Source organism: Dunckerocampus dactyliophorus, chromosome 7 (assembly GCF_027744805.1).
Source record: "Dunckerocampus dactyliophorus isolate RoL2022-P2 chromosome 7, RoL_Ddac_1.1, whole genome shotgun sequence".
Lineage (NCBI taxonomy): Eukaryota > Metazoa > Chordata > Actinopteri > Syngnathiformes > Syngnathidae > Dunckerocampus > Dunckerocampus dactyliophorus.
Window position 1 is genome coordinate 10,872,283 of NC_072825.1, and position 27,084 is coordinate 10,899,366.

The following is a 27,084-nucleotide window of genomic DNA, read 5'->3' on the forward strand; positions in this document are numbered from 1 at the left end:
TGTACAAAAATACATAATACGGTCTGTACATGTAAAGAAGAATATAAATAATAAGAGGAAAGAATAAATAAAAGAAGAAGCCTGACCTGCTGGACATGTTCCATTCCAGGGCCGGGTTCTGTGAGTTCCTCTCACTGTCTGCCAATATACCTCCTTTTATTCCCTCCTTCTCTGGTTTGAGTTGCTCCCATTGTGCTGTCCCAATGTTGATGGACTGAAGGTCGACCTGGTACTGACGATCTTCCACCTCTGAGCCAGGGTCACGCAGGATACCAAGGTTCAATGCGCGTCTAGAAGGAGATAAAATAATAGAATTATTACTGTGCTGCACTTGGATTGAAACATGCTCTAAATTACAAAATTGAAGACAGAATGTGTCGTTATGTGGTCCAGGACCTGTTTTGTTTTGTTGAATAATGAAGTGCTTCTTGCCGCGTTGTGCGTATACAGTTTTTGATTTCCAGCTCGTTTTATAATCTATTATGACACCTATATACTGTATTTGTTTAATAGTATACTAACGATCATCTGTGCATGTGTTCTGTGCTATCAACACCAAGTATGTAAATGACCAATGAATATATGTCAACACTGTCAAGAATAGAGCCAATAATGGTTACTATGCTTTATTAAACCAATGCTGGCAACATTTGATAAAGAACATAACATTGTGAGCAGATGACTGACAATAAAGGTGTCATTTTGATAAACAGTCTGATTGATGCATGCAGGTAAAAATGCATTGTGTACAAACAAACTAAATTAAATCATGTTCATTTCAATGTAAAATATGAAGCTGAGAGAACCATGACTAGAGAACTTATGGCTTAACTGGCCACTCCGCTATTTGCATATTCTGAAAAATGAGTCCGCTTAAATATCTGAAAACATTTTACCGTAATTTCCAGTGTATAAGTACTTGTTTTGCTTATACACTTTTTTCTTAAAGTTTGAATCCTGCGGCTTATACAGCGGTGCGGTTAATTCATGGCCATGTTCTAATCTTGTGACATCTCCTTCACTTCAGAAATACTACCAATCATTTAAATACTGTGCCGCTCGCGAGTCAGTGAGAAATTATTTCTTTAGCAGGAGCCAATCACAAGCTATAAAGGATCTCATGACGAGCTTGTCAACCCATTGGAAATCGCAGGAGGTCATTACTCAATATAACAGTCTGACTCACGGAGTCAACTTAAAACCAACGCTAAAATCATCACATGGCAACTTAACACTCAAAAGGTAGGTAAGAAATATACCAATACGATCCATCCATCCACTTTCTATGCTGCTTATCCTTATAAGGGACGCAGGGGTATGCTGGAGCCTATCCCAGCTGACTTCGGCCAAGAGGCGGGTGCACCCTGGACTGGTCTCCAGCCAATCGCAGAGCACATATAGACAAACAACCATTCTCACTCACATTCATACCTATGGACAATTTAGAATTGACAGTTAACCTAACATGCATGTTTTCGCAATGTGGGAGAAATGTGGGAGAAAAACCCAGGCACGGGGAGAACAACTCCACACAGAGATCCCCAACGGACATTTGAACCTGTTCTCCTGACTGTGTGGCCAACGTGCTTACCACTCGGCCACCGTGCGGTCTGTACATATGCGGGGCGCTGCAATGATTCATTGAGCTCCCTCTGGTGGACAAGCTCTGGTTGGGTTGCCATACTCTCATAGCTCATGATTGCAAATGAAGAGCTACCTGGTCCTCACGGACTCGTGTGCACCACAATATGCCATTTTATAATGTGGACGTGCGCGGCTTATAGTCCGGTGCGGCTTCTGTATGTACAAATTGTTTTTTCTTTATAAATTTAGTGGGTGCGGCTTCGACACCGGAAATTACGATAATTCCACATTTTATTTTACATTGCACATACACATAGATGACACTGACACTAAATCCGTTACAATGATGTATCCATATCAACTTTTTGTCAGGCTATTATAAATATTACAAAAAAGTGTACTACTGTATTGAAAAGTTATATTTTTTAAATTTTGTCTGTGCTTTTCATGCAACAAGACTTTCTACAAGACTTTCCCTTCTCCAGTTAGATCAATACTGTGATGTTTCAAGGATGCTTTTCTTCAAATAAATCAATTACTGCATAATTGCTGTTTTGCTATAACTGGCAAAATATCGTGACAACATTGTACAGTGAGTTACTTAGCTTTTCCCGCCCCTACCAGATCGTTAACCTCAACAGACCAGTCATTACATTTTTGTATACTAAAGTAAAAGACTTCCACCTCATACATGAACTTAAATCTGGTAAGACACAAGGGGATGCTGTATATCAGGAGTAGGCATTGCTGACTCTGTAGTTGTGCTGCTCCAAACACTGTATCAGCGCCAGTCAACTCCAATTGCTGCTTTTTTGTATCAGCGCCAAAAAAAATGATGTCACTTATTCTGCATTCGAAAGACAAGATGCGCAAGAAAGAATAATCACAATTTAGCATCTGCATATGACATCAGAGCTTTTGGTCTGTTATGATATGTTTATTTGTGCTGGTGAAATCAAATGACTACTTAAATGGAATAAATAAGGGCTTAAAATGACTACAGATGTGGGGGCAGCCCGAGTAGTTTTATTTTGGTTCAGCGATGTCAGTGCTAATTTTCATACAGCATATCCCTTGCTCAGCCACACTGGAAAGGCCTCCGCGAGTGTGTTATGTTATGACAATAAGCATCAAGTACAAAAACAACAGTGATGGGAGATCAGAAGTGTATAACCAGACTTAGCTGGATTTGTTGACACACAAACAAGTGAAACAGATCCTTAATCAACATTTGGAACCGCATTTCTCAACAGAGTTAAATATGAATCAAACCAAGAAGGATTTGGGTGGGATGTGTCAGTCAGACTTATAAGGCTTTTTGTAACACGACCTCCATGTCCTAGCCATCCCAAACTCTATCTTTCACATTAAACAAACCACAGTTACCTCATATGCTTTCCAAATTATCTCTCCATTCGAGCCCATTTAGCAGAGCCTCTTACTCATAATCAACATGACTGTCTGAAGCCAAGTCTCTGCATTGCTGCAGGGTCATCCCCCCAGTGACATAAATATAAATGATAAAGAAAAAAAAAATCTTGGTACTATCAAACGGCATATTTTAGCTATTCGCAGGAAAGAGGAGAGCTTCATTTCAAGGGGAGACATTTGGAAGCTTCCCGTGGGTTTCAAAAATAATTGATGCCAGATTTCTTATTGTATTGTGTGCGTGCGTGTGTGTGTGTGTGTGTGTGTGTAGGGTGGACGCACTGGCGGTTTGACATATTTGATTGGTCATGTGAGGACCACACTGTTTGGCCAAGTGAAGGCTTGGGTAAGACATGACACTCTCCATACCATATCCCCATATTTAAGTCATATGCATACATATGACTTAAAACAAGGAGCTTGTGGCAGGTGGATCACACCATTCTCACAAGCTTTTATCACACATCTGCGAGCCACTAGCACATGAAGAATAAGGAAAACAACAACTAATAATTGACACCCTTTTGCAGATGAGGACGGCAGGATGGGGGTGGCGTGCACATATTACATATGTTTGCCCTTGTTCCTGAGCCAACCTTACTTAATAGCTGGAAAATAGCAGTGAACTATTTTATGACAAAGTGCTGCTATTTATAAAGGAATAAATAATAAGAGATCAAAAGCACTGTAAACGCTGCATGTGGATTGGATTCATGGGCATTATTTCAAACAGTTTGCCTTTTTTGACTATTTAAATTTTACAGTCATTTGAAATAATCAGGACACCCGCTGGTACAGTATTACTCTTCTACTCTCTAACCGCTGCACACAAAAGAGTGAAAATTTGGCAAAACATGCACTTTGACGATATCTGTGTTACATGCCACGAATGTCACTTCAGGCTCTGTCCCACTGTGCGGTTTAACGATTCCGTCTGAAAAACAAAAGTGTATGTTTTTTAGACTTTTATATTTGTTTTTCAGCTGGTTCACAGACGTATTTAGATGTTGACAGACTACGCTAGCCGTTCCACACTTTGGGCATGTTAAAAATTTCCGACGGCGAGCTTTGGATAGGGATTGGCGCGTCTCAGATGTGAATCTGGCAAATTTATTAAATTTTTACTTGGGTGGAATCTTACCGCTTTTTAGACTTTTATAGCTGTTGGGCAGGCGGGCAGCATGCAGACAGCTCGTCCTCCTCTAGCCATGGATTTCATCATGCGCAACATGACAACACTTACGATCATGTTTTCACATGACATGTTATATACTCACATCTTCAAAGGAGGCAGCCCGCTCGTCATCACGTTCCCTCTCCTGCAGGGCAGTAATTTGCTTATGGGACTCAGTGAGTTCCTTGCGTAGGCCCTCAAAGTGTGACAGTACTCCAAAATAATATTATTCAAAAAGAATAGTGATCCAAATACAGTAATCTCTCATGTCGCGCTTCAAGTCACCCTAGGGCATCACCCTATCATGGTTTTTCAAAAATATAACAATAAATCAGCTGTTTCAGGGTTAAATACTCCCCATTATTGGTAAAAAAAAAATATACAGTAGACGCCCCTACAACGTAAATAATCTGTTCCGAGAACCTTTATGTTATAGGGTTTTTATGTTATACAAAGCGTAAAATACATGTAAATAGCCTAATCCGTTCCAAGATCTTCCCAAACTCACCCCTTTGGCCCTTCAAAATGTTCAAAGTCCACCAAATATGGTGGGAAAATATAAGAAAAGGTTAGCATAAACATAGTAGAGTAACATTCCAATATAAAATAAGGTAATAAATAAGATTACTGTAAATGAATAAAACTGAAAAACAAAAACAATCCTACCGTTCACGAGCTGTCTTGATCAGGAGCGCAAGTGGAGGCAGGAAGGAGGAGGAGGACTAGCCTGAGTCGAAACGTGACTCAAAGAGTCTTAAGAGTCAGCTCTCACAGACAAACGCACACGCGCTACACGATAATGCTGTGTGCAGAATTTTAATTTGTAACTTAACTTAATTGTTTAAGTTAGTTTAAGGGGGACTACGAAGAGGAAGGAGTTTGAAGGGACAAGCCTGTCTCTCACAAAAACTCACGTACGTTCTGTATAACTCAGCCAATGAGATGAGAGTGTAGGCGGTGCCCCGAAAATCAGCCAATGAGAGCGTGATGCGTCAGACGGCGTCACCAAGTGTTAGTCTGAACATGTACCGACTTGATGCATTAATAAAGTTGATTGAAAAAAAAAAGACTTGCACTGACTTGATGCTTTATGTTATATGGAATTTCTTCCGTAATATGATGCAAAAACTTTACCTAAAATCTTTATGTTCAGTGGAATTTATGTAAAAGGAGGTTTATGTTATGCGAGGTACTACTGTATATGCTTATTTCAGCAAATAATATTAATCATATTGTTGCCTCAATTCTCAAGCAAAAAAATGGTTAAGTGAACTAAAATGCAAATATAAAGCATTAAGAAGCAGCATTCAGGACAATGTGATCTGTAGTATTCTACACTAGTCACTCGGCGTCAGTAATGTTACATTGATGAGACAACAGCCACCGCAGGAAGTACTGTACAGAAACCGGAAGTAAAAAGGAACAACAAGGACTCTCCCATCATGTGTGAGTGTATATTATGTCTCATTTATGCCTTCAATGGCTTATTTTATCTTATTATGCCTACTATATTGGGTAATACGTGTGTAAAGGTGGCTATAGGGGTGTTATTTCATATCTAATAATGTTAAAAAAACATATTTAAAAGGTTGTAAACAGGTTTTCCATGCTCTAACTACAAACATATTCCAGTATAAATAAAGAAGTGAACTGTCCAGGAGCTACGATTGTGGTGATGAGGCAAAACTAGATGTTTCATCCGTGTCGTTCATGACTCATAATTAAGCAGACGTTACTACCGGCCATGGCCAAAAAATTCAGATTTGCCACTGTATGACACAGTCTGAAATAAATATTTTGACGGAGGCAGATGGAATCGCTACACGGCAGTATGGGACACAGTCTTTACAGTCATGTGAAAAAAGTCTGAAAAGAGTTTTTGGATTTGGCTCATATGAGAGCTGTTCCAATTTTTTTGGATGTGATTTAAACACTCCACCCAGTTTGAGTATTGGCAGATTATACGTCACACAGGACTTGCAAATCCACAGATACTTCATCACCGGAACATATGTATAACAATGTTCCAAATTCAACAGAATTGCAAAAAAAAGTTTAAATGGTATATTAATTATACTATACATTCCACTGTTTTACATTATTTGGGTATCCGCATGTGTTTGGCAGAACATTCATCTTGATTTGTCTTATTGGGGAGACTTCTGGGAGTACTGGTGCTTGAGGTGTTGCAGATTAGGGATCATATGTTGACATGCTGATAGAATTTAAGGAGGAACCATCTGGAAACAACACAGCATTAGCTGATGCCATGTACGCCTATAAACAGCAAAAAAGCACATGCAGGCAAGCTGTGCTGCTACATGCCGTAGCAAATTTAAGTGTACGCTTAAAATATAAGGAAACAATGGCTTTACAATCAAATCCAGATATGGACTATATACTTGCATGACCGCGAATAAATAATTGTCAGAAAAATAAAGTTGAATACCTTGAGAATATTGCAGCAAATTATATTGTTCAACAAATCATATTGTAAATAAGTAAAAGTGCTTGTTAAAAGTGGGATCCTGGGATGGCCTGATTACCATGCTTTGGTTTTGAAGGCTAACTGTGGTTCAAGGTTGTAAAATAAACCACAGTGGGATCTGGTTGAGGCACAGGGCCCAATGGTTGGAGTGTGGGAGCAGTGAGCTGTGTTAAAACACTCTAACAGGGGTGACTGTATAAGGCAACACACACACACACACACACACACGCACGCACATTTCTCTTGCAGCTTCCATCCAGACCCCCTTCCCGAACTCCTGTCCCAGACCAGTGGTACAGGAAGCACCAGGGTAATACCAAGCCTTGCCAGCTTCTGGATCTTGTCATTCTGAAACCCGTAACCTGAACCCACAACCCCAGACCTGTTTTTCACTCAATTTCCCCAACAATCACATGCAATACATGTCTCCTTGCACTTCTTAACTGAGGCAAGCGTATGAGCCAATGTGTGTGTATTTAAGGGAGAAGAGGTCCTCTGGTTTTGCTCTCAAATAGAAAGTTCAGCGCATTCTTTTCTCAAGCAAAGTTAATCTAAATCTGAAATGTGCACATGCAGTACAGTACCCTGCTTTCAGCGGACCTAAAATACTGTATTAAAAAACACATGCTTTGAGAAATGGTCATGCTGAATATCTTTCTGTATCAAACACCCCCTCCAATGATGAAGTAATCACCATAGGATGAGTTTGTAATGTATTTTTAATTTCAATGACACATCTGGGGTTCTCTTTTATTGTAGCTCCAAGTGCAGCCGACATGCACGTCCTCATTGGCACTCTGAAGCTCCTCTGCAAAAACATTACACTGCACAGTGGCTTCTCAATCAGCTTGCTTCGACTTGCACTTGGCAAGTGTCGTGCTGAGGGGGAATTCATAAGCAGTATGATTCATAAAAGTCACAATTAGTTGGTGGGTTAACCCCCCTCCCAGTTTACAGTGGTCTGTTCTGAATTGCCAGAGATTCTGCAACTTGTGAGCTTTGGATTTATGACACCAGTCAACTCCAATTGCTGTTAATCTGCATCTACCAATTATAATAATTAAAGTGTTGAAATTAAAATGCTTACCAGGCCTCAGAGTAAGGAGCAAATGATGCTGTGGAATATACGGTCAGCAAATATAAGACCGTTACTCAAAGTTTCGATGAAATACATTTTCAATGAGTTCAACATGGATGTAACCCAGTCACACAGACAACATCATTTAAAGACAACAACAACAAGTTGCTCCAAATGTGTCACACTTGGCAGCAAAAAGAAGTGTGCTCCCGCCACCCCCAAACGGGCTGGCACGTGATAAAGAGAATACTTCTTTCCTGCTTTGTGATTTGGAATTGATACATGAGAAGATCCTCCTGACAATCTTGCCTAACGTAGCCCAGCACTGCATGACTCATCTCTACTGCTGCTTCCAACATTCAAACCCAACCCGCCCTCACCAAATTCATACATGACAGCAACTACACAACGTGTTGTTTACTCTCTGATGAGATTCTGTATACAACAAAAAAAAATCTGTGTATGCAGTTTCGTCAACATAAGTCACTTATCTCCCTCGCAATTTACATATCAGGAAAGACATTGTTCTAAACAGTCAGTGTTGAATGTGTTGCTGTGAAAACACTCACAGTCATGGTGGCCTGTTTAACGTGTAAAACTGCACAGTTTAATACATAGGCTCTTCCAGCACATCACTGTAGCAAAGTAGCCATTTGCAAAAACCCTATTTTGTACAGTTTTTCCATCAAATGGTTCCAATAATGGCCAAAATGTAATTTATTGCAACATGACTGTAAAACAGCAAAGGGGTACACAAGTCAACACTAAGTTGACACTTTTAATAAAGCAACCAATGTAACTTGAGCACTGTGCCAACTGCCGGTGCACCTGACCAGCGACACTTGACACCTACCACGTGTCCCCACAGTTAAGAAACTAAGGCTTCATTAACTCTGCAAAGTATAATGCCCAATTTGGATTTTTTGTTAAAATCAGATTTTTTATGTGGTCGTTCACATTACCAAAAAAATGTGACTTGTCAATGTGAATGCAAAACGTCCGGGAAGTGATGTCACACGAACTGCTGTGTGTTTACGGCAGTAAATATTGTTGCGGTGTGTGATTTTGTGCAATGAGAGTCAATATTTTCTTATAAATATTATAACTCATTCCGTGCAGGAGATTCGGAAGAAAGAGGACAAGAATTGTGGCCATGGCAGTTTGTGGCAAACTTGCTGTGATGTCTGTTCTACTTGTAAGTGCGTGTGGGAGGATGTTGGAACATTTTTAAAAATAATTTTCGGATAACAAGAACTTTTGCCTACATCGGTGAGTACCTTTAATCAAGTCTCACAAGGTAAACCACACCGTATATGTGCAGTATATGCCACCTGACTGTTCAGACTGCAGTAGATACAATACATAGCGGATTTATATCTACACACGTACGAGAGCTGAGTTGCATTTGAAAAAAATCGGAATTGTACTGATCACTGGTCGGGTTGGTCTCCAATGCAAATTTACCATGCAGTCAGTTGTTCAGTACATACATCTCTGTACAATATGGATATGTCAACAATAATCAACCATAAAGAAGAGTGGAAAAGTTAGAATAAAGTGAGCTGCATGAAGTCTTTATGCAGGGAAACTTTTATACGTCCTCCCTTTCTCTGCACGTTCCTGACACATTTCTGACACAAAGATGTGGCTGAGTATTCTATTTGTTTCAATATCCTATTAACAATGATAACCTGAGCTAATTGTTAATCATATTACATTGAATTCTACCAAAAAAATGTCACTGAAAACACTGACGGGAGATAAAAGAATAAAATTAAGATTTATGGTAGCAACAGCTTTACTCTGCAACAGAATAACTACGTACACTATTTCCTATGGGTATTTCCTACGCTTTTGCTTTGTTTTACTTTACTAAACATGCTATTGTTTACATACTTTCAAAATAAACTTAAACAACTACACAGAATAACCAAAGCAACTTCATGTTTAATAAGCACGGTTTTGGTCTTAATAACAGCTTGCAAAACATGTTTTCCTATTCAGGAATGCAAGTAAATGACTATACCGTAATTTGACATCTTAAGAAATAATTATGTGCTTTACTATTTCACAGTTTTTTTAGTGACTTTTAAAATGAATGGATAACAATAATAATTATAATTACTTTTAGAAATAACCCTGTAATAACCCAGGGTTTAGGATTTTGGTAATGACCAATTAATTTCGCTCAGTTGTGGCATAAAGCTGACTGATATATTTGTTGAGCGAGGGTCGACTGACTTCAAACAGCTTGTGGTCGACCTTAGAACTTCATTGTGTGCAATGATTCACTTCAAACTAAAACCATTTTGCAACAGTCACACAGGAGACGCTGACTTGTTTTATCAGGACAATATAAGATGAACATATTTTTAAAGGTGTATAGTATCACACATCCTTGGCTGCACATGAGTCAGAATGTTGATGCTAATCTAAACGTTGTAAATTTCAGCCTGCTAATAGCCGGACCATTTACTCAAACACACGTCCTGATGACTTGGATGATGCACTCCTGCTTTTGGTTAACATGGACAGTAATTCACAAGCTTTTAATGGCCAGCGACTCTTCACTAGATTGTGTACCTGACAGATTTATGTGTGGGCCGGCCCCAGTTACATTTCATCCTGTGCTACATTGTCCACTCTTAAAGATGGCGAGAATTACAAGGAGGCCTAGGTGTACTGGATGTGTGCGTCATTGCAAGACAAAGCTACTCTTTTTTTTTTTTTTACCAATAACTTAGTGAGTGGTCCAACACTCATGAAATCATTTCCTCTGTTCGCAACAACAGATTTTCTTCCACATTGGTATAATTATGCTTTTTGTAAAACATGTCAGGCAGAGTTTGGATCTCAAATTCAGAGGTGTGCATGACTTGTCAGACTCCAGTTTGAAACAATGCTTGTGTGCAGCCAAGAATTTCCACAATAATATAATCACACCATTTTATTCTGAGGCAGTTTATCAATTAATCCCTCAACACAAGTATGGAATACATCACTCCTTTACTGGCTGTGGTGGGTCATTTGGTATAGTTTTTTTTTTTTTTTTTTAGGTTTTGGATGATGCAGACAAAGCACACACTATTAATGCTACTTATACAAAAAGAACAAAATGTTTTCAATGGAAGGAGACTCCAGGAGTTATTGCTCACTTGACATTCTTAAATAAAATTAATAAAGCTCAGATTAGACGCAGGATAAAGGCAAAGTTTCAGATACAAATACACACAACCTACTTCCTCAGATAGTGGCCAGGGTTGTTTAACTGTTGTCACTGGAGTCTATTTAGATTAAGGGCAAGGCCTTTACTTGTAAAAAAATAAAAATAAAAATAAAAATAAAAAGAAGAAACTACTATAGCTAATATCTAATTATATTCTCATTAGATTACTAGTTTGCATGTTCTCCCAGTGTGTGCGTGGGTTTTCTCCTGGTCCAGGTACACCAGCTTCCTCCCAAAGGTATAAATGTGAGTGTGAATGGTTGTTTGTCTATATGTGCCCTGCGATTGACTGGCGACCAGTCCAGGGTGTACCCCACCTCTCGCCCAAAGTCAACTGAGATAGGCTCCAACATACCTGCGGCCTTAATGAGGACAAGTGGAAAATGGATGGACAATGATAGTTAATTACAATACAAATTTCAATTAGAATAAATATAATATTACTGTATACAGTGGATCCCCACACATTCAGCATTCACAGCATTGCAAATGCATGGATTTTTGGTCAAATAAAAATTAAAAAATCTCAAAAAATAGGCTGCACCCTAAATTGGTAATAATTTTCTAAATATGAGATAATACAGGTAATATACAATATATGATCATTTTTCACATGTTTATGTCTTTGTGCGCCACTGATATTGATGTTGTTTGCTCAAGAGTTGAGATTTCACACTTTGTTCAGCGGTCCTTCAACACACTAAAGTTGCTGTGAGATGCAAACTTGTATACAAGCTCTACACCCATTCCATCAGTTCATCAATCATCTTACATTATTCATTAGTGGTGAGTACCTATACATTTTATAATTTAAAATTGTTTGAGGCATATCGAAGAGAGTTGGGGAAGGGCTATGGAGCAGCAATAACAGTCACTATTATTGCAAATGTTGATCCAAAATCGAAGAATGCAAACGTCAAGCTAATAAGAGGCAGGGGGAGGAGAAGTGAGCCATGTGTCAAAAAAAGATAGGTTTATGGGTGTCTCTATTCCTCGTGGATTTTTGCCATTCGCTGGTGGTCCCGGACGTAACCTCCACAAAAAGCTTTGTGCAAAGCTTTACTGCATTGTGGCCCGACTCAGTCACTGAAAGAAACCTTGGTCGGTTTCTTTCTCATAATTGTTCTGGCCTGGATTACGCGTTTCATGTCACTTTTGTTTCTCTCTCATCAGATGACATCAGATAACTTTGTTGTCTACAATGCTTTGTAAAATCCCGAATTGGTAAAAGTTGAGCAGCTTTTGCGGTATACCTGTATGTCATGGTAAAGACATCTACCAGTATTAGATGTCATTATAAACCCACTTGCTGAGGGGCGGGGGGAAAAGAGGCTGTGTCTATCGTAAGTGTGGTGTTTATTTGTTCAAATATATTTATTCTGCCCCACACACAGTGTTTTAGACAACGTTCAAACACATTCTTAATCTATCTATCTTAGAATGTGTTACAACTGTTGAGAAATCAATGGAATTTGAAGGCCATTGTCCAAACAGAGAGCCATGGAAGCCTACATGTTGTAAACACAAAACAAAGCTATAGCAGAACTTGAAAAACACATTACATTGTTACATGAGCTCACTGGCAAAAGCACAAGTATGATCCTTCACTGTGTGATACGAGTGTTGAGTCACACTCTGGCAGAGATGGGGTTTTATGGAGCTGTAAAATTACGTCCATTTAACAGATCCAGCAACACGGACCATGGGGGTTTTGTCAACTTAATATTGATTAGGAGGTTGTGTATTGCCAAACTGGTTCACGCTGGAATGAACACAGTCCTGTTGAGAATATTGCTGAAGATGATCACATGTATCTGTCAAAATGTGGGCTTGGCAAAGCACTTTGATGTGGATTACACATTGTTTACAGCAATTATTCACTTCTGACAAATGTTTAAAGCAGTAAGATTACATATCAAGGCCTCCTCCTCCTTCCTAAACAAAAATCAGGGGAATAATGGCTATATTTGATGAGGATAATGTACTCTACATGTTAAGCAGACAGGGTGAACAAACTAAAACAGTATGTCCTTCGTGGTCATGTCTCGCTCAACCTATAACATTTTTTTGTATTCTAATTTAGAACCAGCAACCAAAAAAGAGTGAAACTAATTAAGCCACTGCATAATTTAATTAAAAAAAAAAACTTCTGGTGAGTGTAAATATAAATTTGGATCAGTCAGCTCAAGCATTTAAAAAAAAAAAAAAAAAAAAAAAAAACCTCAGGTACACCATATTCATATTAGCAAGAAAAAAAACCCTACTAATACAAAGAACCACAATCATCTGGGTGCACACGTGCTTCCTCCATCAGCTAATTCTTCCTCTGTAGTGAATGACTGCACAGCCGGTGTTTATAATTTGAGACTGATCTAGTATTTGTCCAAACCTTTGAGTGTATTTATATTAACTGACATTTCTATAAGGGAGATTTCCCTTCTGCCCCCTTCTGCTTCTTTATTCTAACTAGATTTGCTGTTCATTTAGAAGAGTAGGGTGGAAAACCCCAAATGTTTAGAATGACTTGACTTTCAACTACGACAGCAGAATGTAAATGCATTAAAAATGTGGACAGTAATGGAAGACAGTAAAATGGATTGATTGATTGATGGGTCCATTGTAACCAACAATGGTATAAAAGCACATTTAGGGAACAGGGAACTGTATACGAAAGTGGTCCCTGAAGGCAGTTAAACACAAATAGTTATAGGCAATGAGAAATCTTAATGGGCACAGTAACACAATACAAATTCGATTTTAATGAAACTCCAGTGTGTCATTCTGTTGTTTTAACAAATCTCATTTAATTGGAAATGTATTTCATCGTACAGTCAGGGAAAAAAACCCTTTCTTCAGTTTATTGAGCCATTTTAATGCCTGGTACAACTAAAGGTAGATTTGTTTGGACAAATATAACAATGGTAACAAATATAACGCATAAGAGTTTAATTTAAGAGCTGATATCTACCAACTTCCATGGTTTTCTTGATAACAACCGAAATCACTTGTTCTTACATGAAAGCTATTGCATTGTACTACCAAAAAATGTATCCCTTATGAGCTATTTTTGTTGTCATTGTTATATTTGTCCAAACAAAAGTACCTTTAGTTGTATTAGGCATTAAAATGAAACTAACAAAGGTGGTCAAATAGTTTTTCCATCACTGTATGTACACCACATAGTAGGGCTGTCTACCAGTAAAAATGTTAATTAAGCATCACATGTACTGCCTATCCCTAAACAATGTATCATGATTTTTTGTGATACAGGTTAACATCTAAAGAGGTTGACATGAAGGTTCAATTAAACGGTGTACTTCATTGCAGAAATCTTATCTTAAAATTCACTGTACAGAAAAGGACAGTGCAAGAACAAAACACTGAGACAAGACACGAAAGCATAGCCGGATTAGGCGGGAAGGGAAGAGGGAATTAAAAGTGTTTCTGTTGAGCAGAAAATGTGTGTAGAGCACATTCCAGGTGGAAAGCATTAGAGGAGATGGCACATCAAACAGAGCTTTGCATTGCCTCTTTCCTGCTGCCATGGTGGCAGGAAGTGCTATACAGTATCCTGTGAACTGACCAAAGAGTGACAGCAAAGAGACCAAATAAACGGGAGGTTGAGAACTTGTACAAAACGTTCAAGAGCTTCCTGCAGGGAAAGGGGTCAGGGGTGGAGGTGTAAGATACATAATGTAATACAAAACAGGCATGAGAAGATCAACGCTGCCTTTTGAGTTGGACTGACATGAAATAAATTAAATGTGAAAATAGGACAAAAATAATGTTTATAAAATAACATTTGGACAGGTACATTATTGTTTTTTTTATTTCAATATGTTTCCCAGATGAAAAAAACATGCCAGATGGTTCATATTGTACAGTGTATACATACATACGTACATACTGTATTAGTATATACGGTATTTTCCGGACTATAAGTCGCACCAGCCAAAAATGCACAATGAAAAAGGAAAAAAACATACATTAATCGCACTGGACTATAAGTCTCATTTTTAGGGGAAAAATTATGTTTATAAAATCAGAGACCAAGATCAGACATTTTATTTTGAAAGGCAAGTTATCATAATAACAAAAAAATGGAGAACAGACTAAATGGGCATCTGTTAATGAATAGTTGGTATGTTAACGTAACACATTAACAAGTTATTCACATAACTATAGCCTAAGCATCCCACGAAGTCATCTATATTCATCGCATTTGCATCTACCTGGGAGTGGGCGTGGGAACATAACTTTACATTTGACAAGCTTCTCCCGGCAGCACGTTGTTCAGGCACCCATTTGTGAACTTGTTCCTCTAGCTGTGGCCATCTAGCTTTTAGCCCGTGATGAGCTTTTTTTTGTTAGTTAGGGTATCCTCCGCTTTTCGCCAGTCCCTCACAGGTTTCTCGTTCACTCCAAACTTTCTGCTGCTCGTATACACTACTTGCAGCTTGTATGATTTTCTTTTTGGGGGCATTTGTGTTCTGTCTTTGTCGGATGTCTTTATAAGCACCACACGTATGTGGCGCTGTGAACAGACATGCAAACAGAACCATGTGATACTCCAAACCATAGAACAAGAAAGAACGGAGTCACAAAAGTCTGTTGTCTACCGTTTACGAGAAGTGGAATTACTTCTGCGAGTCATTATGGAGTATAAGACAACAAAATATCAGGAGAATGTCGAATGAGGTGAGTCATGTCCGTCGAAAAATTCAGATATTATGTTGGCTTGTCATCAAAGCTCACATCTGGTCACGTGACGGCGACGAAGCGGCGGTGGGTCGGTGACATCATCGTTCTTGTACTGCCTGTATAGAGGCAACGACAAGGCGGCATTTTCAGATTTTCCCACTATGGGAGCCGTTTAAAAAAAAATACCGTTTTAAGTCACCCAGAACCTGTGTGGATGAGAGGCTGAAACACTAAAATATTTTGCCATTTTGACCTGAAAACCTTTCTGTGTGGATAGCCCCTCAGTTGTCTTTATAAGTTGATGTTTACATTGTAAATTTTCTGTGGTATAGGAGTGATAGGAGTAGCGGATAATGGCACACAAGCCTAGAGCGCCCTCTCTCGGCTGTCAGTGTGAAAAAAAACATATATTGCTCCGGAGTACAAGTCGCAGGATCCAGCCAAACCATGAAAAATAGTGTGACTTATAATCCGGAAAATAGGGTACACTAAATACAGTACACACACACACACTCACACATACATACGGTACATATACATACACACACACATGCACACACACATACATAAATATGGTATATATACGGTACAGGCCAAAAGTTTGGACACACCTTTTCATTCAATGCGTTTTCTTTATTTTCGTGACTATTTATTTTGTAGACACTCAAAACCATGAACGAACACATGTGGAATTATGTAGTTAACAAGTGTGATACAACTCTAAATATGTCTTATATTTTAGGTATATATTTGATGTCTTCTAAAAATTTTTTTTGGATAGCGCTGCAAACCCTTGGTGTTCTCTCAATGAGCTTCATGGGGTTGTCACCTGAAATGGTTTTCACTTTACAGGTGTGCCTTGTCAGGGTTACTTAGTGGAATTTCTTGCCTTATTAATGGGGTTGGAGCCATCAGTTGTGTTGTGCGAGTCCAAACTTTTGGCCTGTACTGTATACATACTCATATATACACTCACACACACACACACACACACACACACACACACACACACATATATATATACATATACTCTATATAGTATGTAAGGATACATTTAGCTTAAGTTAATAATTCCCCCCCACCCCATTACATGTGTAAAATTGGAGCTCTGGAGTAATAAAGTTGGGGGTAGGTGCCAACTGGAGGTCTGCTGTGTATGTGCTTGAGTGAGTGTGTGCGGAGTACACTATAGAGAGAAGAAAGAGGACCACCACAGTAGAACTGTTCATGTTCTGGCTTCACATTTCTCTCAGTGGTTCATTCAAACCCACACATGCACATACACAAAAGCACACATGCACATGTACATATTTGAGCACCCAGTGGATGTACCTGCCATTATAGGTTACATTCACTTGGCATTTTTTGGCCTTATTTCAAAATTAAACAACGTGGGGTGTCTTAGTTCTTTCACATCACTGTATGTTTAGGATCAGCACCATCCTGACAAATGGAATCCCTCTTCATCCTGCCAGTCGGGTCAATCTGAGTCACTTTAATAGATGACGTGTCAAGTGACTTGTCAAAAATCTGACTTTTAACAATGTATAGAATTCAACTATATATATCCATGTGAATGCTTGTATCGGGTTTTAAATGAATATACATCAAGATAGTGTGCCCAATTCAGTAATGTGTTCAGTCCCACTGCCACACTCTCTCTGACAAACATACTCCTGCAGAAAGGAAGTGAGCCATGGATAGTGTAAATGTCCGACATCCCCCTTGAGGACCTGGAGCTACAAAAAGTTCTGAAGACAGCTTCTGGTTCTTTAAAGTTTGCTTGGACCTCCTGGAGTTGTAATATGCCTCTCATTACACAGGCATTAGAAAATTACCACTGGATTCTCATTGGTTCCCCAGAGCTATGCTTGTGGCTTCACACATGGACATTTGAAAGCATCTGCACATTCCTTCTTTCTTGAGGTTTTTTTTTTTTTTCTCTCCCACTTCAACGCTCCAATTGTCCTTTCTTTGATGTGATGTTCTACTGTGTAGACTGTTGATGGCAGGTAACTACTGACCACACGCACACTTTCAAGCTCAAACACTTGGCTGTCCATGTGAACAGATCTTACCGGCATAATTAGAGTCCTTTGTATATTGATGAACTGCTCACTTTCTGATCTCTCAAGGTAAATCCTCCAAAAAACACAATTCATATGCTCATATGCTATGTGGCTGACCAGTCAGAGGCTCCCTGACAGCTTCAAACTAACCACAGGATGCTGTAATATCAACATGTCATGAGCAGTGAAAAAAAGAACAAAAACACCACACACACACTGACACAAACACAAAAAATATGCACTATTATTTCCGATGTGCGTGCACACACACTGACAGAGTATTACAGGGAGAATGTGTGTATCACACAGCAGTTGAGCTTCCTAGTTTGTGATAGGGTGTATCGGGGTCTTAGAGCCTCATATCCTGCTTCAGGATGGAATAAATACACTCACACATACAGGCAAGGCCACAGGGGTCACAGTCCAGTGGCTAAGCGTTCAACCCCTGGATCAGACCCTTTTATGAGAGCAGCACAGCTGAGGGGTCAACGGACTAACATCTGTCAACATGCATCCCGACCTGACTGACAGCAGCATGCCAAAACACAAGAGTGGTTTCCTGGAAGCTCGCAGACCGTCACCTTGAGTGTCACCATAGAAGTGGTGACAGGGGTGGGAGGCCAATATCTCATGTAACAGCAACACATACAAAAAAAGAGGCAACAGACAGGGAAACAATTGGGAATTGATAGGTGCTTTGACTATGATGCGAATGACACACAGGGATAGATACTGAAAAGGTAACATTCTTTCTGTCTTAGAAGTACATATGAAGTTGCATGAATACAATTTCAGCATTTCAGAGAAAATGCAAATGTATGCTAACATTTTGCTGTTAAATAAATGAACATGACTCATTGTTTCTCAACTAAGAGATCTGTGAACATCACATGCACGGCACGCACAAATGCAAGATGTATTGCTGTTCAGCACCATTCAGAAAAAAATATCATCTATAGAAAATGTCTGCAACCTTCCAGTATGATTATAGAAGGATGACAATTCAACCTCTTTGGGTGCAGGATGCCCATAGAAAATGACAGTGTCTTTATAAAGGTAATGAAGAGACCAGAGGCAAGGGGGAAAAAGAGCACTGGACCAAGCTCTACGACCAACATGATTACACCAAAAAGAATGACAATAAATTTACTAGTTTATTGTGGAATTACGAATGAGCTCTAATACCCTAGCACCCATTTCCTTTTCTTCCAGTGGGACCCTAGCAAGGGGGTTCTCCTTCCTAAACTACTCCAATGTCTAAATTCAAGACAGGGGAATATTGTGTTGCAAGCATCAACAGAGCTGAAGGCCCTGAGAATAACATCACAGAGGCCACAGATATTCACGGAATGAACCACAAGCTGTACACAGAAGTCAGCAGATGCCACAACACAAGACTCTGTATACAGCCTTCTGCTTCCTGCTTGGATACAGAGTGTAACGCGTAATGAAGCGCTACGGAACAATGCAGGGTGATGGATTAATGGAATTAGTGGGACAGAGAAAGATGATACATAACTGAGTTAGTGAGTTTGCATGATGCCATGAATCATCAACTTTATGAGTCTTCATATAAACTTTAGTAAATCTGATGTAGGGCCTAAAGTTAAACAAAAAGTGGGATGACTGTTGGTCAGTCTAGACACTGTACACCCTTACAAAGAATAATGGCCTCATTCTGAGTGGGTAGCTTGATTAAATAAGGCAGGTACTTGAGTTCACAGATTAAAGTTCAAAACCACTAACATTTATCTGACTTTCTCTGTTCTTCTCTCGCAGAATTAGCTCCACAAACAAAGTTATCTGTAAGCACAAAGAATGCATTTTAATTTCCTGAGCAGCTTTTCTCTGCTTGCCCACTATAAGATGATGATGTGTATCACTCGGTAAAAACTGAATCTTACCCAGACTTCCTAAAGAGAAGAATAACAAAGAAGAATGTCCAGTTAAACATGGACATGGCCTAAGTGTAACTCTCTGTCAGTCTCCTCAGAATCTTCTGCATCATCCACACAGTCTTTAAACTTTAAACATAAATCATAGGCAATGCTTTAATAAACCAAGCCATGTGATTTACTTTGGGTGGTGGCTGTCCCTGTTTTTAAAAACAATTTCACGTTGCATTCATCTTGACTCTCATTGTTATGTGAACAATGTGCTGGATGGTTACCAGCACCAGGTGTTTCATTTGCTGGACTCACTAAATTTTTTTCTGACCTCCAATCATTATCTTATCTTCTGACTTCAGAAAAAAGGAACTGTCAGTATATCTAGGTGAGAAAATACATTTTATATTAAAAAAAATCAATCCACAGTCTGCAGTGAATTAAAATAACAGTAAGATTTAACATGTGAGGTGGTAATCACTTTGAGAAAACAGAATATGCACTTTCTGTCAACATAAGGCAATGTCTACACAAATACAGATTTTTTCAAAACATATGTGTTTTGGCCTTCCGTCCACACGCAAATGGAGGTTTTTTGTCCTTAAAAACTGAGCTTTTGGAAAACTCCAGCCCGGGTGAAGACTTTTGGAACACTCCGGCTTCAGCGTATGTGTGTGGACAGCGAAGACGGAGCTTTTGGCTTGTTGCCGACATATGCCATAACAATTATGTGTGCAATGGTATGTTTAACAGTAAACATGCGGCTACTTTCGCTTTACATTGACGAACAACGGCGCCATTAAGGGCTTCGGAGGACACTGCTGCTGCTGTGTTGCTCTCTAAAACTAAAATGGCTATGATGCTCCCCCAACAACGGTGATTTGGGACAAAATCTGATCAGACCTCTAGCTGGTGGGACAACTTTCACAAGCATGCCGTTATTTTGGAAGAATGGCGGGGGAATGTTTGCATGGCAAGGACTGTGATTGCGTGTGAGTTGCTTTCGCCGCACATTGAAAGCTTCCCTGTTATATATGCCTGTCTTGTGCGACATAGGCAATTAAACAAGGACAATTTGCCAGACACACGATTATTTCAGCAATGATAGCATCACAGCTGATCGAGTTCTGTCTCGACCGATAGAATGAACTACACTTCACAGCATGGTAGTGATAATCAATATATGCGACATTTTAATAAATATTGAATACAGTTTTATATTCAATAAATGTTGCTGACAAATGTGAAATAAATTGCTGAAAGGTAACGCTAATTCACCAGCAGTCCACATGTATCTTCTCCTGTGAATCGCCATGTTTGTTACCTTGCGTCTACAGAAATGACCACATCAACGCTTCTGATTGGCTAAAATGGTCTTACCAGTCCAGGCTGTCATGCGCATGCCAAAGTAATGGCAGCGCTGCAGAATGTGAATGCGTATTCGTGTGGACAGAAATAGTTTTAAAACGCCACTGTGTGAATGGAGATTTTTTTGGACACTGGAGAGGGGCAAATTTTTGAAAATATCTGTGTTCGTGTGGACATGGCCTAAATTAAGGCGACAATGACGAATGGTCTTTAACTTGTAAAGCACTTTTCCACCCCAAGGCACTCAAAGCATTTTGACACTGTTAGCACATTTACTACTGATGACTCAGCATCAGAAGCAACTGAGGGTTCAGTATCTTGCCCAAGGATACTTCAATATGATGACGGGAGGACGAAAGATGGAACCCGCAACCTTCAGGCTGGGAGACAACCACCACCTACCACCTGAGCCATGCTGCCCCATGATTACAAAAAGCATGCATGTTGTTACAAATTAACAATTGGTTTTTAATTGAATATATACGGACATCCCAGAATCAGACAATAGGATCGATTTTTAATCAGATTTGTAAGTTCTCCCGCATATTTGTGTTCATGACAAACAAGCATTTTTTTCACAAAAAGTAACTATTATTAATAGCAAAATGCAGACAAGCAAATTACTATCCTCTGATTATATTACCAAAGCCAAAAAAACCTAAATAGATTAAGAGACCTTTGATTCAAGATAGCCCATGTGTGGCAATCACCACACACAAATGCACACACACACACACACTACCTCTACAGTTCTGAATTGACACTTAAAGCTCTAGTGGTTCAGTGAGTTCACCATATACACTGTACACATATTGGTGCTGTTAGTATCTAAAAACTGTACTGTATAATACACAAATGTAGCTTTCAATTGTACATACGCCAATACAATGAGCTCTACCTTGAATTATAATAGATTGCAGCAATCATTACCTCTTATTAGCAGTCTGTGAAGGTTTTAAAATGACTCCCAAATCTACGTATATAAGTGTAGGTCCAGGATGTCACTGTGTGTGGCCTTAAAAAGTGGTCTTCCACAGCGGTGCAGCAGAACTGGCATACTTTTTGCTGGTGTAAACAAACTGGGAAATTGGGCACTTGGCAGCAGACTAAAGTGACGAAACAAGTGTGCACTGAGGCATCTAATGAATCATTTTCTGGGAACTCAGGCTTTTATGAGGAAAAGAAAGATGAGGAGTGAAGACATGGTGCGGGTGGCCAGCTAAGAGCTTACAAAAAAAGAATGGCATTTCATTAAAAACAAAAAAGAAATAAGAGACAGCTACAGATGTTAAGACAGACAGTTGAGACAGACAATTAAGACAATCAGTCACCATGCGTCCCTCAATGTGCGAAATACAAACTAGGATGCATAGATCCTACAGTGTCTCCTATTCCTCCAATGTGCAACTCCCAACAAGCAATTATGTCAACTCTAGAGGCTGCTGGGGAACTCATTTTTTAACTAAACTGATGTTTTAGACAACTGTATTTTAAATAAATAGATAAAATTAAAAATATGTCTACATATAAGACCTATTTGGTGTTATTTCACACTTTTTAAAGTGTGTAAGTAGTGTACTTTTTAAAGTACATAATTCCACATGTGTTCATTCATAGCTTTGACAATCTATAATGTAAATAGTAATGGAAATAAACAATGAAAACACATTGAATCAGAAGGTGTGTCCAAACTTTTGACCTGTACTGTATATTAATAACATATTCTTTCAGTAACAGATGGGATCTGTGAAGACGACTTCCACACCAAAACCAAACAGTATGTAGTGTTACCCAGGATGTATGTGCATAAATTGAGTATATAATCTTAATTGCAATCTAGTACACACGCACATACACACAACCACACGCACACACACAAACACACACACACAAGCACACACACACACACACACACAATGTGTTACGGAGAAGAGAGTACCGGTAGTAAAATATGCTGAAGGTAATGTGATTGAACCATCAATAATAGTCATAGTGCCATAGCTTATGAGGAGGGAACATCAAAAACACAAATATGGAATGAGAAAATTAAAGAAAGCAAGAGAAAAAGAGGCATGACTTAAAAGTATACAGTAATAGACAAGAGGGGAGGGTTAGAGTCTACAGTATTGATATAGTAACACCATTTTGGCTTTGCTCTTTATTACTACTGACACAACAGCAACCTCCCCGTTACCACAGAAATGCAGACATGTGCATCAATCAAAACAAAACAACACACATTTTGCAACACTGTGGGATGCTCTCTTGGTCTCTCTCAGACAGACCATGAGGTAACGGGTTTGTGATGTGTGATGGAATCTAGAGCTGTGTCATTTAGGAGTTGTCAGGAAGTGTGCAGGACAGTGTAAGACACAAATACACCACATGCACAGTCGTGCAAAAACATATGCAGACACACTGAGGCAAGAGGTGTTTGCTTGTATCCATGGAGGAAAAAAACACTGCATACTCAGACAGGGTACTTCAATTTTCAATACTTAGGTGTGCTGAGCTTAGGTATCTTTCTTTAATTCAAAAAAAAAGTCCATAATCATGTTCTCAAAGACTGAAGTAACTTGAAATACAACAAAATTTTAAACTAACACAAAATATGGAATCAAAATCAAAGTATCAAAATGTAGTGCAATTAAGGTGGTCATCGGTACAAGACTTCCACATATGCCAGTCCGCTACGGAACAAACGTGCTGAAATCCAATGCACAGAGTGAATCCTCTTCCTGCCTGTTTGGAGGCGAGAGACGAGGAAAACAGAGACGCATGCACATGGCGATGTATTTAGGCCGTCAAATTTATTAAGTTCATTTTCATTTATTTTGTGACTGATTTATTTATCGTCCCAGGTCTGGTGCCCACGAGATCATTTTTTTTCTGAACGAGAAATCTTGTCACATTTTATTCTCGCAACATCTTGTGACGCCTCTAATGATTACTAGGAAGGGAATTGTCAGTGCAAAACATGATGCACTCCGCCATTTTCGCCAGGCCATTTCTGATCCTTTTTCACCACTGCACGTGAGCCAGCAGGGATTGCTCAATTAGGTGTTCTGAGAGAAGATTTAAAAAATAATAATGACAAAAAAAAAAAAATACATACAAGTGGGAAGTAAAAGATCTGTGTGACTTCAGAAAGGGTCCAAACCACAAGAAAGTCAGGGTTGAAAGCATGCTGGACATTCCTCAGACCAGCACTCACGCACACAATTTTTAAAGAGAGGAAAATTATTTCAGCTGTGTAAATTGACAGCGGCCTTGTAGCTCAAGATGGAGAGGGAGAAAAAGGGAAAGCCTTGAGCTCTGTGTAATAATTCCTGCTTAGCGGAGAAGCCACTGGGGACCTCCCTCTTTTATGAAAACATAATTCAGTATCGCATGGTCACATGAAACCGTTAATTGCTACCAAATGAATCGAGTGGCCGATACCAGTTTAGCTATGCCGTCTTACAGGCACAGGTTTATTTAGCCTTCTTTGAAGAGGTTGATATACATGTCCAAGTATATACACAGTACATAGCACACTGAAAATGTTCAGGCTGAAATGGAAACTGGAAAAGCGTTAGTGGAACTTCATCTCAATACTTGTTGAGAACTTTACAGCTTTCACTGACGTCTTGTCTCCCAGGGTGGTATTCCACTTGAACCCCGTGTTTGACATTCTAAGTAGTTTCATGCATAGGAGACAATAACACCATAGCTGCTTAGAGTGGTCATGGAGTTTTGGTCAATTAACTTCATTAGAGATGGGCATCATACAGAGTTACAGCAAATGGCAACTGGTACATAGTCTGCAGTAGTTTGTAAACAAGTATTTGGACTGAGGGTCAGACATGACCAGAGAAGGACGTGAGGAGGATAATGTTGCCTATGGTCGAGAAAGATGTCGAGAAGAGTTTGACTTAATTATTGGGTTCCACTCAGAATGGGAAGTCGCAACTCTGAACATGGTTTGTTTACACACATGCCTACTGGTGGTGTCAGTAACAGCGACTGCATATAAGAATCTTGAATATGTCAAGTATGTGGTAATATGTAATGCATACAGTATGTCCACAATTTAATGAATGTTATGTGCACTTTACTGAGTATATGATATATATATATATGCTGTAGGTGAATGTTAAAGCCTTCAGGAAAGATAATGTGTTAGGGTGGAGCCTATCTTTTTCTTTGAGCAGATGTGGTACCACAGCCACAGAGCCTCAAACTACCAGAGACAGATATTTTCCGGGTGAAATAGCATGGCTGTTTTGCGGAGAGAGAACTATTTTTTTCAACAGATTATTTCCATGTTTACAAGAGCATCAGTCATCATCTGACAAGATAACAACATGGTCAACATATTTCCGCGCAAACAAAGTATATGGTGAACCAACATTCACGATAAACAAACATAAAACATACAGTGCACCTTCTGAATTTGACTTAAACAAACAACTAAAATGACAAGAGGCAGTAAATCAGAAGAAATGGTGCATTTACTGTATGGTCAGAGGTTTACATACACTAATCATAGGCATGGATGTCTTATTAAGATATTTGAATGCTATATATATATAAATATATATATATATATATATATATATATATATATAGTCCCTAAATCGTATAATAAGTGGTGCTGAAGGTTCCAGATCTTAACTTCAAAAGGCCAAGCTCTATAAACTTTTCGGTACTGATCATGAGTGACTGCAGCTGATACTGTTTCTATGGCAGCATAAAACAATTACTTTGACAGCACTCATTGATCGTGCAATACTCAGAACAAGGGGAAAGTCCAAGGAACTCAGTGATGATATAAGAAAGAGAACTAAGAAAGAGAACTGTAAATTTGCACAAGTTAGAAAGTTCAAACAACAGTTCAAACAACTTTACATAGTACAGGTTATTTAGATGTAGGAACAATTTGTCATTGTCTGGAAGAATACCCATAATGTCAGACTCACATGAAAGTGAGCCGGCCATGAACAGGAAACTGCTTAAAGCTATGGACTGACCATGGACTGATATTGTCAAGCTCGACTGAAATGTGCAGATGTGTTCACAGACAATTTCTTCTGGACAAAACTTTGATGGTCAGTTAAGGCAAAGAATGAGCTACAAAGAATGAGCTACAATGACAACAAGTATGGAAGAATCAAGGTGAGGCTATAAAACCTAAGAACACTGTACCATCTGTCAAGCATGGTGCTAGTACACATCAAAACTGGCTTTGGAATGCATAACAATGCATGAATGAATGGACTTCCCAAAGCCCCAACCTCAACAGATGTATTGTAATTTGTAAATTACAGACAATTCTAAATACACTCAAACTTGTGCACCCAATTATTGTTTTTAAAAATCACTAAAGATGTACATTGAACAATCACTGAAAGGATCAAAGTTCAAATGAATCATTAAGGGCCCCAAACTGATATGACTTTCATTCCCATAATGACTGTACATCCAATTAGAACTAATACTGATCAATGCCGTACTTGCTCTTCTCTCTATCGGTGTTTGGTTGTCAGGCATACCCCCGGGCCAGGACCACCTCAAAGTGCCTGCTGCATGCATTCTGCCCTTTTAGGACATTCCCGCTGGCTGAAGCAAGTGTTGTCCTCCTTCCCTTTTTCCCTCTCCACATTACGTCGTGCGTCAGCACACATCTCACTTGCAGCTGCACAATGCATTAGGCATCACTTTTATCCCTCCCTCATTACATATGTTTGCCAGCGCCATATCTGCCCATTCAAACAAATGCTTTCTCACAGACACAATGTGAGGCTATGGTTTCCAGGCAGCTATGACACAATCCAGATCCTCAGCGCTGCCTATAGCAGGGAAACATGTTTTGTGCCGAGATATTCCCCTTAGAAGTTTTGATTTTCCTGGCTGAGCAGCTTTGAACCATATGAGTCTTTTGTTTTAGCTGGCAGACGTGTTTACCCTAAAGATGTCATTGCTGATGCAGCTTAACTATTAAGTGGGAAATACATTGTGTGGAGGGAAAGACTCATGAGACCAAATATGTATTATCCGATACAGTACATATACAACAGATTAAATTCTGTTCCATAAGGAA

At 39.2% G+C, this 27,084-nt stretch overlaps 1 protein-coding gene across 4 annotated transcripts in view; it reads right to left on the reverse strand.

The window, feature by feature from the left end:
• LOC129185227 (intermembrane lipid transfer protein VPS13B-like) overlaps positions 1-27,084 on the reverse strand; it is a 319,375-nt gene that overhangs the window by 121,968 nt on the left and 170,323 nt on the right. For all 4 annotated transcript variants that reach the window (XR_008572043.1, XM_054782025.1, XM_054782024.1 and 1 more), the window contains exon 32: positions 87-290. Coding sequence is in view for 3 of the 4 variants with exons in the window: in XM_054782025.1 (XP_054638000.1) it covers positions 87-290 (204 nt within the window). In the remaining variant the exon portion in view is untranslated. The remainder of the gene's footprint in view (positions 1-86; positions 291-27,084) is intronic.